General features: G+C 39.0%; 1 protein-coding gene across 1 annotated transcript in view; it reads left to right on the top strand.

Moving 5' to 3' along the window:
* The window catches only part of EYA3 (EYA transcriptional coactivator and phosphatase 3), a 97,140-nt gene that overhangs the window by 52,178 nt on the left and 30,373 nt on the right, over positions 1-14,589 (top strand). The window contains exons 6-10 of the mRNA XM_007935815.2: positions 425-602; positions 6,092-6,231; positions 7,175-7,258; positions 8,807-8,896; positions 11,907-11,965. Of these exons, the coding sequence (XP_007934006.1) occupies positions 425-602; positions 6,092-6,231; positions 7,175-7,258; positions 8,807-8,896; positions 11,907-11,965 (551 nt within the window). The remainder of the gene's footprint in view (positions 1-424; positions 603-6,091; positions 6,232-7,174; positions 7,259-8,806; positions 8,897-11,906; positions 11,966-14,589) is intronic.

The raw sequence follows: 14,589 nt of genomic DNA, 5'->3' as shown, positions 1-14,589 counted from the left end.
TTTTGTTTGTTTAAACTTATCTATCCTTAGAAGCACTACCATCAAGTACAGTGTTTATAAACTTTTTTTAAAAGAATGAAAAAGATTCTATGTGGAAATTTATACAGAAATTCAGTACATAAAATAGAGCAAAAAAATGACAAGTGTATTAGAAAAGGGATATTGTATGTGGAGAGCATGGGCCCCTTCTGTCTCATCCTCCCCTTAGCTTCATACTCAGCCCTGACTCTTAAGGTTCCAGAGAATGCATTTTGAGATCATTGATTTAGTTAGAGGGCTGGTAGATGGGAAAATAGAGAAGTCAAATGAATGTTTCAGGAAAATAGCTATGAATAAGAAAGATATGAAAGCCTCTTGAGTTGACATTAATGTTATACTCTTTCTAAGAGTATTGTTTTCTTCCCTTACTCCCTTTGGTCTACAGGACTATCCCACTTACACTATTCTTGGTCAGAGTCAGTACCAGGCATGCTACCCCAGCTCCAGCTTTGGAGTCACAGGCCAGACTAACAGTGACGCTGAAAGTGCCACATTAGCAGCAACCACATACCAGACAGAGAAGCCTGCTGTCATGGTACCTGCAGCACAGAGACTTTCCTCTGGTAAGCACCACAGCTCTGAACACTTTCACTTAAGGGCACTTAGTCTAATAGGTAGTGTTAGATGATGGTGAACGTATATTTTATTCTGGGCCAAGTCTCTTTACCATGCTATTGGCTTTCCCTCTCAGGTGGGGAATATTTAAACATTGGAAACAGACTGTGATGAGTCACTGATGGGAGATTATAGGCTAAAACCTGATGCTGTGAATGGTAAAGTAGTAAGAAAGAAAAGACTGTTCTTATTACTCCTGCCCCATCTTCACTGCTTCACTGCCTGTAGCTTTAACATGCTTGTCACAGGGAACTTGAGAATCTTGGCACATTTGGTATAAGTTGGACAACTTCAATTTTAGTCTGTGTATATTTCAGACTCTTGCTAAAGACCTCAGAACAGTAACTCTTAACTTTTTCATGAAATCTCTTTAAAATTCTGAGGAAAGCTATGGTTCTTCTCCCCGAAAGAAATAAAATTTAACCTACATTTGCAGTAGATTCACAGCTCTGAAGTGTATCAATGAATTATGATGCCCAGGCTAAGAAACTCTGAAATAAGACTTTATGTATGCAGTCAGTAAACACAGACACATTTTTATTTATCTCTATATTTATTTGTTATGAAAACTTGGTGGTTGATCATCACATCATGTAACTTGAGGAAAGCAGTATTTATCATTAGCATTGATGCATTTTTTAAAATGGCATTCAACCTCAACTAACACAATGTTCCATGCATCTTGCCCTTACCAATTTTCTAAGTAAATGAACATACAGATGGTCACTGCCTCAAAGTTCTATAGCTTTGAAATAATTGTAATATGATATTTTCTTAGTTTCTATTTTATCTTTTTAATATTTGAAGATTTCAAACATATGCAAAAGTTGTTAGAAGAGTATAATCAATCATTGTGTCCTCATCAGCTGACGTCACCAATTAACCTTCATAGGCAATCATGTTTAAATTATACTTCATCCAATTCCTCCCTTCTATATTATTTTGAAGCAAATTCCAGGCATCATAACTCTAAAAGATGTTGTTGTTGTTGTTGTTATGTGCCGTTGAGTCGGACCCGACTCATAGCGACCCCTCCTTGGGTTTCCGAGGCAGTATCACTACGGAAGTAGGATTGCTCAACCTTCCTTCTGAGGAGTGGCTAGTGGATTTGAACCGCCAGCCTTCTGGTTAGCAGTCAAGTGCCTTAGGCGCTATGCTACCAGAGCTCCCAACTCTAAAAGATAAGTACTTATTAATATATATCCACAATGCCATTATCATAGGGGAGAGGCCAGGAAGCAGGAGCCAGCAGACAGCCAGAACAGGTAGGGGAAGGCCAGGTGGTGAGCAGCGGGGTTTGGAACAGCTAAGGGAGACTAACTTGTTTGTCAGTTTGTTGTACTGTGGTGGCTTGCATGTTGCTGTGAGGCTGGAGGCTATGCCATCAATGTTTCAAAAGCCAACAGGGTTACCCACGATGGACAGATTTCAGCAGAGATTTCAGACTAAGAAAGACTCGGAAGAAGGAAGAGGCCATCCACTTCTCAAAGGATTGGCCACTGAAAACCTTATGAATAGCAGTGAACACTGTCTGATATCAATTACTAGAAAACTTTAGAATAGCCCTGTAACATTGTGCGATACGGTGCAGGAATATGAGCCCCTCAGGTCAGAAGGCACTCAAAATATGACTGGGAAAGAGCTGCCTCCTCAGAGTAGAGCCAACCTTAATGATGTGGATAGAGTAGAGCTTTGTGGACCTATATTTGCTGATGTGGCACGACTTAAAATGAGAAGAAACAGCTGCAAACATCCATTAATAATCGGAACATGGAATATACGAAATGTGAATCTAGGAAAATTGGAAGTTTTCAAAAATGAAATGGAACGCATAAAGATTGATATCCTAGGCATCAATGAGCTGAGATGGACCAGTTTTGGCCATTTGGAATCAGATAATCTTATGATCTCTTATGCCAAGAATGACAAATAGAAGAGGAATAGCATGGCATTCATCATCACAGAGAGTGTTTCAAGATCTATTCTGAAGTACAATGCTGTCAGTGATAGGATAATATCCATATGCCTACAAGGAAGGCCAATTAATACTACTACTATTCAAATTTATGCACCAATCACCAAAGCCAAAGATGAGGAAGTTGAAAATTTTTACCAACTTCTGCAGTCTGAAATTGACGGAACATGCAATCAGGATGTGTTGATTATCACTGGTGATTGGAATGCAAAAGTTGGAAACAAAGAAGAATCACCGGTAGTTGCAAAATTTGGCCTTGGTGATAGAAATAACGCTGGTGATCACATAATAGAATTTTGTAGGACCAACAACTTATTCATTGCAAATACCTTTTCTCAACAACACAAATCGTGGCTATACACATGAACATTGCCAGATGGAGTACATAGAATCAGATTTACTACATTTGTGGCAAAAGATAATGGAAAAGCTCAATATTTTCAGCCAAAACAAGGCCAGGAGCTGATTGTGGAACACACCATCAACTGCTCATATGCAAGTTCAAGTTGAAGCTGAAGACAATTAAAACAAGTCCAGGAGAGCCAAAATATGACCTTGATTATATCCCTCCTGAATTTAGAGACCTTCTGAAGAATAGATTTGATGCGTTGAACACCAGTGACCGAAAACCAGAAGAATTGTGGGATGACATCAATAACGTCATCTTTGAAAAAAGCAAAAGGTCATTAAAAAGACAGGAAAGGAAGACCAAAACAGATGTCAGTAGAGACTCTGAAACTTGCCTTTGAACAGAGAGTAACTAAAGCAAATGGAAGAAATGACAAGGCAGAAGAGCTGAACAGAAGATTTCAAAGAGCAACTCAAGAAGACAAAGTAAATTGCTATAATGAAATGTGCAAAAACTTGGAGTTAGAAAACCAAAAGGGAAGACATGCTCGGCATTTTTCAAGCTGAAAGAACTGAAGAAAAAATTTAAACCTCGAGTTGCAATGTTGAGTCTGTGGGCAAAATATTGAATGATGTAGGAAACATCAAAAGAAGATGGAAGGAATACACAGAGTAACTGTACCAAAAAGAATTGGTTGATGTTCATCCATATGCAGAGGTAGCATATGATCAAGAACCAATGGTATTGAAGAAAGAAGTCAAAGCTGCACTGAGGGAAGTGGTGAAAACAAGGCTCCAGGAATTGACAGAATACCTACTGAGATGTGTCAACAAACAGATACCATTCTTGAGGCACTCACTTGGTTATGCCAAGAGATTTGGAAGACAGCTACCTGGCCAACTGACTGGAAGAGATCCATATTTGTACCCAATTCAAAGAAAGGTGATCCCACAGAATGTGGAAATTATCGAACAATGTCGTTAATATTGCATGCAAGTAAAATCTTACTGAAGATAATTCAAAAATGGTTGCAGCAGTATATTGACAGAGAACTTCCAGAGGTGCAGGCTGGATTCAGAAGAGGATATATGGAATGAGGGATATCATTGTTGATGTCAGATGGCTGTAAGCAAAGAATACCAGAAAGATGTTTACTTGTGTTTTATTGACTATACAAAAGCATTTGATTTTGTGGATCATAACAAATTATGGATAATATTAAGAATGGGAATTCCAGAACGCTTAATTGTACTCACGAGGAAGCTATCGTTCAGACAGAACAGGGGAGCACTGCATGATTTAAAATCAAGAAGGGAGTGTGTCAGGGTTGTACCCTTCACCATACTTAATCAATATGTGTGCTGAGCAAATAATCGAGAAGCTGGACTGTATGAAGAACATGGCATCAGGATTAGAGGAAAACTCATTAACAACCTGCAACACACAGATGACACAGCTTTGCTTGCTGAAAGTGAGAATGACTTGCAGTACTTACTGATGAAGGTTGAAGACTACAGTCTGCAATATGGATTACACCTCAATATAAAGGAAACAAAAATCCTTACAACTGGACCAATAAGCAGCATCACGATAAGTGGAGAAAAGATTAAAGTTGTCAAAGACTTCGTATTACTTGATTCTACATCAACACCAATGGAAGCAGTAGTCAGAATATTAGATAATGTATTGCATTGGGCAAATCGGCTTCAAAAATCCTCTTTCAAGTGCTGAAGAGCAAAGATACCTCCTTGAAGACTAAGGTGCGCCTGACATAAGCCATGATATTTTCAATCACCTCATATGCATGTGAGAGCTGGACAATGAATAACGAAGACCAAAGAAGAGTTGATGCTTTTGAGTTGTGGTGGTGGAGAAGAATGCTAAGAGTACCATGGTCTGCTAAAAGGACTAATAAATCTGTTCTGGAAGAAGTGCAGCCAGGAATGCTCCTTTGAAATGGAAATGGCCAGACTTCATCTTACCTACTTTGGTCATGCTGTCAGAAGGGACCGTTCCCTGGAGAAGGATATCATGCTTGGTAAAGTGGAGGGTCAATGAAGAAGGAGAAGGCCCTCAACGAGGTGGATAGACACAGTGGCTACAACAGTGGGCTCAGGTACAGCAAGCCTCATGGGGCTGGCACAAGACCAGGCAGTATTTCATTCTGCTGTATATAGGGTTGCTATGAGTCAGAGATGACTTGATAGCACCTGACAACAAAAATGATCATATCTAAAAAAGAATTAAATGAAAATTTCTTTAATATCATCAGTTATCCAATAGGTATTGATAGTCCCAATTTACTTGTAAATGTTATAAATGAGTTTTCTTTTTCTTTTTACAGTTAAGGTCCAAATAAAGTTTCTGATTGTGATTGGTCAATATGTATTTTCTGTTTCTTTAGCCTATAAATATCCCTATCTTTTTTTCTCCCTCTAGTAATTTATTTGTGGAAAAACTGTATTATTTAACTAGTTCCATGTCTTAGTCTGAATTTTGCTGATTATATCCTTATTAGAGTAGTTTAACAAGTTTTGCTACCTTTAGTATTTTATTATAAATTAGTAAATAGATCTAGAGTACTGGTTCTCAGCTGGGAACAATTCCCCCCTCATCTGCCTGGGACAGTTGGCAATGTGGGGAGATGGTTTTGGTTGTCATACTGGGTGTGGGAATGCTACTGGCATCTTGTGGCTAGAGGTGAAAGATGCTGCTAAACATGTTAACATTGCACAGGACATCTCCTCACAACAAGAAATTACCTGGCCTAAAATGTCAATAATGTTAAGTTGAGAAATCCTGGTCCAGGGCTTAATGATGTTCAGGTTCAATTATTTATTTTATTTTTATATTTTTAGCAATAATACATCACCAGATATGTTTTTCCACCAGGAGGCAGGCATATATTGTCCAGTTATCACTCTCTTTGTGGTTAGCAGCTATTGATACTCAATGCTTAGTTCCACCTTCCCAGGTTGCTTAAATAAAGTTGTTTTCCAACCTTAATCCCTGCAATGTGCCTCTTTAGAGCAGAGAACCTGCTAACTCTCTTCCTGCTCTGGTTCCTGGAACCTCTGACCACTGGAAACATGTGTCTTGCTTTTCTTTTCTAGGAGACCCTTCTACAAGCCCATCTTTGCCCCAAACTACACCAAGTAAGGATGCTGACGACCAGTCTAGGAAAAACATGACAGGCAAGAACCGGGGCAAGAGGAAAGCTGATGCCACCTCTTCCCAGGACAGTGAATTGGAAGTATGGGAAGTAACTCATTTGAGTTACCTACTTCTTTTTTTTTCCTATTTTAAGTTTATCAGACATGTAAACTTTTAAATAAATGTATGAGAAGTCTGAAACTAACAGAGATAGTGTGGTTCTGTGTTATGTGCCCTTTAACTCCTGAACAAGAGGACCTGTATTGACCAAGTGAGAAGAGAAATGTAAAAACACATTTCTCCATGTGTGTAACTCTTCTGCTTTTCAGCAAAAGCATCGAAAAACCTTTGTGAAATTTAGGTAGCTGGGTAAGCTTTTAAGGGGAAGAACAAACTCTTCTCTATATGCCAGAGGAGAACAGAGTGAATGTGCATCATATTCATAAAGCAAGATGTCACAAATGAGGTCATGCTGTTCTTCATTTAAAACTCACAAAGTAAAAGGAGAAGATTAGATTGCTTTAGGCCAAGTTTCTATGAGATGTGCAAACAGCTCTGGTAATTTATTACTAAGTTTGCTACTCGCTTTTATGGACATACAAATTGGCTTCATTATTTAAAAAGACTAGAAAATGGTACAAAAATATTAATGGTGGGATTTTTATGTTATTTTCTGTTGTTAAGTTTTTCATAATATGGTCATTTAATAAGGAGAAAACCTCTATTTAAAAATGAGTCTGTTGACTGGGAGGAGGTAACTATGGGGAGGAAGTGGGAGGGGAGCTGCTGCATTATAAATTTTGGTCAATGACATGAGACAAAGTATATGTGAACTGCTGTATGAAAAGTGAATTTACTCTGTAAATCTTCACCCAAATCCTAATAAAAAAAAAATGAGTCTGTTGATAGGTGTTCCAAAGACATGGCTATTTGGAGCTTCTCTTCTCTCCTTTTGTTCATGAAACAAAAAGAAAAATTGAAGTTCTGATGTATTTCTTGGAGAAGATGAAACACTCGTTATCTTTTATATTTCCCTCCTGCAGCGAGTTTTTCTGTGGGACTTAGATGAAACCATCATCATCTTCCACTCCCTCTTGACTGGATCCTATGCCCAGAAGTATGGAAAGGTAATTTGCACTTTTCTTCCTTTGTCATAACTACCTCTCTTCTGACTACGGAGGCAGGTAACCAAAGTCATTTTCTCGGCTATCTCCACCTCATTCCTTTTGGCTTTTCACTTTCCATATAAACTTTTATCTGATGGCTTGCACCAGGCAAACCATGTAAGGTGCTAAAGCTTTAGATTAGACTCAGGATCAGTTCTGAAAGCAGAAGCAGGTTGGTGAGTGGCATTTTGTAAAGGTTAAATTCAGGAATGGGGCTCAGAGCAGAGCAGAAGATTATATATTACAATATATAAGCCCAAACCAAGTATTTTGTTTAGCTGAGTATATGTGAGCTACGTGTATATGAACAAAATAAATGCATAAAATATAAAATACTTTTCTAAAATATTATCATGTACTTTCCTTCTTTTTTAAAGTAAATACACCAAAGAGAATTTATTGGTTAATTAATCTATAGGAGCTCTGGTAGTGTAGTGCCTGAGGCACTTGACTGCTAACCAGAAGGCTGGCAGTTCAAACCCACCAGCCACTCCTCAGAAGGAAGATGGGGCAATCTACTTCTGTAGTGATAATGCTTCAGAAACCCAAGGAGGGATCGCTATGAGTCGGGTCCAACTCAACAGCACATAACAACAACAACAACAATTTATGGTATAAACATCAGTTTTAATAGAGTAATCATCTATTTTGAGAGGATTGAGGCTGTGTTTCTACAGCAAATTATTATTTCCAGACTCCTATTTTTCAGTTTCTATGAATAAATTTTATAAAAATATCTACTGTTTTCTTTTCTTACTCCTCTCAATTGTTTCTTATTGTCAGTAGTATAATTGTTTCTGTTAGAGATACTCTCCCCAGGCTTTTAGTTGCTAGGCTGCAAGCTGACATGAGTTACACGTCTAAGCTGGTTGTATAAAAGTATATAAAATAAGAGTATACAGCCTCTAAGCGAAGGCCTGTTGGTTCACTTTAAAACCAAGTGCATAGATTTTCCTGCAAATATTTTGACTCTTTAGCCTCTCTTTACTTCTTTTCTGATTGTTGAGGTTGTTAGGTAAGTGACTTTTGTTATAATGCTCTATGTGTGTGCATGTACAGGGTTGATCATGAGCATTGCAATAGCAATCAATGTTTCAGCAATAAATAGATTTCCTCTGGAAAAAGCATTTTCCAAAAATAGATTGGTTTTGATTTTGTTTTTGAAGTGAGAGGTAAATACTAAAAGGGAATGATGAATACAGTTTTTGACTAAAGCAATGAGTTGATTTTTTAACATCTCTTCTTTGTCCTTATTTACTTCTGTAATATTTACCTAGTCACTACAAGTTTCTAGAAACTAACATCCTGGAATTTTTAACTGTACCTACTCCTTCTGTTGCACAATCTCAGGTTCTTATAACTTTGAATGAAACTAGTCATTCAAGTCAGTAATAGCTTGAGTCACTGTTGTGTGATGTTTTTATTGGCCTTGACCCAAGATAATTTTGAAATATTTGACCAGTGTTGTCTGTACCAGCTCAAGCAAAGTTTTCTCTTACTGACTTCTAGGACCCAACAGTAGTGATTGGCTCAGGTTTAACAATGGAAGAAATGATTTTTGAAGTGGCTGATACACATCTGTTTTTCAATGACTTAGAGGTAAGCAATTTAAATTGTTTCTGTGTTTCCATGAGATGTTTTGTTCAATACCTATTTGTTGGGCTTGTGCTTATTGTATTTAGAAGATAGGTGATTAGACAGAGTGACTATAGGGATTCCAGGTGGCCACTTAGGAGCACATACTCTTGCTGAACTTTTGTTAGCTTCTTTGGAAGTGATCTAGCTCTAGGGGAATGCTGGTCAGTCTAGCAAAGCACTGATATATAAGCCAACGTATTAATCCAATATGCATTCTATATCTTTAATATATTTATATATAATTAAATCATATGTGTATACATGGGAGCTCTAATGGCATAGTTCCTAAGGCATTTGACTGCTAACCAGAAGGCTGGCGGTTCAAACCCACCACCCACTCCTTGGAAGGAAGATTGGGCAATTTACTTCCATAGTAATACTGCTTCAAAAACCCAAGAAGGGGTTGCTATGTGTTTGATCTGACTCAATGGCAGTGAGTTTGACTTTTTGGTATATACATATATATAAATTGGATTTGATTATAATCTCAATTATATTTTGACTCTTCAATTGTACCTTCATATAATATAGTCTCTTGATTTGTCAGATCTGTAAATGAAGAACATTTTATCCATGTATAGGTTAACCCTGATGCCCAGAATCATTTTATAGTTAGGTGCAAGGAAAATCAGGAAACACTTCATGGTAAATGTTTGGCTTTGATATTTGAGTTGACCTTAAAGGTGAACATCGTATAGTGGAAAGAGCACAAGAACTGGAAATTAGAAAAACAAAGTTTGAGTCTCAGCTCAGAAAGTTATTTCCCCACTGTGGGCCTCAGTTAAGAAGTTACCCTTCACAAGACACTAGAAACAAGTTGTTCTATCTTGGGAGGGTGTTCTGGTTATCTAGTGCCACTCTGACAAGAATATACCACAAATGGGATGGCCTTAACAAACAGGAGTTTATTCTTACAATTTGGAAACTTTAAGTCCAAGTTCAGAGTGGCAGGCTCTAGGGGCTGGGTGAAAGCCCCTCAACCTTGGGGTCCAGCTCTGCCTTCTGCTCCTGGCCCACTGGAGCTAGAGGCGTTTCTTCACTCAGACAGCTGCTGGCTACTGAGGCTGAGAAGCCCAAGGTTCACAAGTAAAAAGGCACAGTCCCGATGTTACCAAACCACATGGCAGGCCATTAACTTAAGTCCATTGTAAGTCCCAAGGTTGGCAGAGCATAGCAGGCTGCTGAACACGACACAACTACATGCAGGGTCCAAGCGTGCCATAAGCTAGAGACCATTCCACAAGGCTTCTGCTTATATACAGGAAGTAGACCACCTTCCCTAAGGCAGCTACTCAGCTGCTTGTGGTAGATCCCACCATGGAGTTGATTGCCAGTCTCATCATGGGGAATAACTAGCACCAGCTGCCCAGCCACTCAATCAGGCCCAGCCAAGTTGACACACAAACATAACCACCAGAGGAGATCTGAATATCTAAGACACTGAAGTAGGGGAGAGCAGACTTCACTTTGTGTCCTTTTGAATTTGAACTTGTATACTACATATATTAAGGAGCTCTGGTGGCATGGTGGGTAAGGCTTTTGGCTGCTAACCAGATCAGTGGTTTGAACCCACCAGCTGCTCTGTGGGAGGAAGATGAGGCAATCTACTTCCATAAAGATATACAGGCTTGGAAATTCAACGGAAGTCACTATGATTCAGAATTGACTCAGTGGCAGTGGTTTTGTTGTTTTGGGTTTGGACAGCAAATGTTTACCTAGTTTTTAAAAAGTGAAAATTTAAAAATGAAATAAAACAACATTTACAAACAAGAAAATAATCCTGTTTCTCTTTAAATATAATCTAGTTTTACTCAACATACCATCCTCCAACAAATTGAACAAATAAAGCCCTAAACTTCAGTAGTTTTATCTAAACTACCACAATGGTTTAACTTTCCCTTGATTTTACATTTTTATAAGTTAGGGCATCATAGTTTTTATTCAGTAAACATTTGTTGAAAACCTACTATGTGCCAGTAATTATTGCCAAATTATATTTGTAATGATTTTCTAGACATAGTCCTCAATCAGGACTGAAAGTTCTGTGAAGAATTTGACCTGAATGTGTTCCTGCCCCCCAGGTCAGTGGTTCTCAACTCTAGGGCACATAAGAATCACCTGGGGAGCTTGTTTTTTAAAATGTAAATTCTAGGACTTCACTCCCAGAAATTTTGATTCAGGTAGGTCTGGAGTGAACCTAAGAATATGCATTTTTTAAAAAACTGCCCCAGAGGATTCTGATGCAGGTGACCTCGCTTTCAAAAATACTGCCCTAAGTGGTGTCTGAAGAGTCAATCTATTGGAGTTAAGCCATGGGTGGCATTTTATGTTAGTAGCATGGGCTTGGTAGAAAGAACCTTGGATTAGAATCAGAAGACCTAGGTTCTTCATGGTATCTTTCTACCACTCACTAGCTGTATGACATTTGGTAAATCATTTCACCTCATTTTTAAAACACAAGGAGACTGACTTTGATGAACTCTCCTAAGTTTGAATTTAGAAATTTCTATTACAGTCATTCTCAGTGTTGAAACCACACTGTACCAGAGTTTGTCTGATCTAGCCTGTATGACTAGACTAGAGGAGTACCAAGGAGATGTAAAATTTACTGCCCCAAGAGGTGTATGGTTTAAAAGGACTTACAGTCTAATATAGGACGTAGGCACACCTGGCAGTGTAAGGGAGCTTGCATTTATATCCATGAGCTGTTGCAGCAATGAACTATTGAGATAAGAGCATAACTAAAGGTTGGGATGGTTAAGGAACATTTCATGAAGAGTATAGGACCTGAATCGGGCCTTAAACGAAGTTGGATAGCAAGGGAGGTGAGAGTGATCCTCTATACGTAAGAGAGACCATAAGGTATTTCATCATCCTGTTATTTTATGTGATCTTTTTATAATATGTCATGGTGGTAATAGCTCTCCTGTTCCTGGACTGAAATATAGTGTGTTGTTTTGTCTTTTCACAGGAATGTGACCAGGTACATGTGGAAGATGTGGCTTCTGATGACAATGGCCAAGATTTGAGGTGATGTCTTAAACACCAGTACACCTGTTATGTACAAGTCCTATGTCTAGGTGCTGTTGTTTGCTGTTATGTGCCGTTGAGTCGGACCCAACTCATAGCAACCCCTCCTTGGGTTTCCAAGGCGATATCACTACAGAAGTAGATTGCCCAACCTTCCTTCTGAGGAGTGGCTGGTATCTAGGTACAGGGGAAAGTAAAGATGAATACAGCCCTGAAGGGGCTCATAATCTACTAGAGGAGGCAGAAACAAATACAGTTAACTCTGACATACAGTGTGAGAAGGTGATAGAAAATGCGATGGCAGCACAGAGAAAAGAGTAATTGTGATGGAGGTGGTGAGCAAAGGGCTTACCAGCAGAGAGGCTTTCTCAGCGGAGTAGCATTTGAGCAGGACCTTGAAAGATGGACAGTAGTGGTGGGATCATGGGAAAGCATCCCAAAGAAAAGGATATACTAGTTGCTTAGTTTTCTTTGGCCAGATAATTGGATTTTTGGTCAAGAGAAAATGGGTTTCCAAATGGCTGTTTTCAATGCAAATAAGAATAGGAATTTCACCAAGGAAACTAAGGGGTTTGATGGTATCAGACTAACCCCATGGAAGATAGTCACAAACAGTATTATCATGTTGTTGTTGTTGTTATGTGCCATCGAGTTGGCCCTGACTCATAGAGACTCCTCCGTGGGTTTCCAAGGCGGTATCACTACAGAAGTAGATTGCCCCACCTTCCTTCCGCCCCAAACCAAGGAGGCCTCAATGGCAAAATACTTACTCAGTCTCCTTATTTTTGTCTTAGCTACTGTGTTCTGGCCCAGTAGTCTTTGCTAAGACCGATCCAAAAATTTATGTAGTTTATTTTTAAAGATTTTGAATAAAGACTGTCACTTTTATTATTATTATTATTTTATGATTTTGGTGAGTTATAGAGCAAATTCATTTTCCATGCAACAGTTCACATACACTTTGTCTCACAACATTGACTGCAGTTTTCCACAATGCAACAGCTCTCTTCCCACTTCCTCCTTATAGTTACCTCTTCCCTGTGTCCTTTCCTCCCATGCACTCCTGCCTCCCGAGCTATCTCCTTCTACATACACAGCCCTTCTATTCTCCCATAACTGATCTCTCCAAGGAGTGTATCTACCTAATATAAATGTTCAGCTGATACGCCTGTCTGTTGTTTGGCTGGAAGCCACAGGAGTGGGTTCAGTTCCAGACCAGAAGGACAGCTAAGGGCCATAGTCTACCAGGCTCTATCAGATCAGCAAACCTAGTCCCTTTTTTTTTTTTAATGATTTTGAGTTTTGTTCCACATGGTTCTCCCACTCTATCCAGGATCTTTTACATAGATCTCCCTCTAAGTGGTTGGCAGTGATAGCCGGGCACCATCTAGTTCTTCTGATCTCAATAGTCATATAGGCAGAGGATCTCAGCATTGTGTACCTGTCCCTTGGACTAATTGCTTCTATGCATCTTTGCTTTTGTTCATTCTTCTTTGCTCTGGATGAGGAGAGACCCATAGTTGCATCTGGATGGTTGCTTGCAAGCTTTTTAGATCCCAATTGCTACTTGTAAAAGTAGGATGTAGAACAATGTTTTTGTGTAGTATGTTCTGTCAGTTGAGCTTGATGTCCCCTGTAACCATGGTCTGGAGCCCACAGGTCCAACTCTTCATTCCCTCTGGGTAGCTGGCTGTGCCCAAGAAGTGACTACAACCATGTCCCTTGTCAGCTGCAATACAGGTACTACATACCTGGGAATTCTTACAGAACATACAAATACATTTGTAGAAACATTGTCAGCCAACCCTATACTTGGTCATGGGCACACTTTCCCCTACATAGACAAACCTAATCATTCAGCCTGTCCACCCATCTCTCCACCTGTATATCAGTGTTTGCCTTCACTGACAACACAATACTGTATGTGCAAAAGTGTTCATCTTTGTTGAAAAGACTGTCACATCTTCGCATGTTAGTTTGTGCTAATATTTATCCCTTTTCATAAGTATAAAGATCTTATTGTGTTTACCACAAAATAATCCTGCTATTTTAAAGCCTTTTTTTCATCTTTGATGTTGAATAGAACTGAAGAAAGTTTAAATCTGTAGCTTTCTTTAAAATTTAAAACTTTTTGAATTTATTACAAAGTTTCTTCTCCATGCTAAAAATTTTCTATTTGCTTTACATTTCTTGTGTGGGTCTTCTGGAGACACTGTTACCATATTTTCACATATAATGTGCCCCCATAACAATGCCCACCCACATATAGCGTGCACAAGGGGGTTGCACTGTTTTAAAAAAATATAGTGCATGCATTATTTGTATAAAAATGTTATTTCTTTAAGTGCTCCATCCATGAATTTTTCAGTGCAGAGCAGAACTGTATATATCACCTTTATAACGAATGGCCTAGTCATTTAGTTGAGTCTCTGTGTGGAGCAAGCAGTTAATGCACTCACCTGCTAACCGAAGGGGGCTTGGATGTTGGAGTCCACCCAGAGATGCCTTGGAAGAAAGACCTGGGGATCTACTTTCAAAAAAGCAGCCAGTTGAAACCTTATGGAGCACAGTTCTTCTTTGACATACATGGGGTCACCATGAGTCAGCATTGACTAGGCAGCAGC

The sequence above is a fragment of the Orycteropus afer genome, unplaced genomic scaffold (assembly GCF_000298275.1).
Source record: "Orycteropus afer afer isolate SDZICR_OR568_19922 unplaced genomic scaffold, OryAfe1.0 scaffold00031, whole genome shotgun sequence".
Classification (NCBI taxonomy): Eukaryota; Metazoa; Chordata; class Mammalia; order Tubulidentata; family Orycteropodidae; genus Orycteropus; species Orycteropus afer.
Note: the sequence above shows the minus strand (reverse complement) of the source record. Positions and strands in the feature narration are given on the sequence as shown.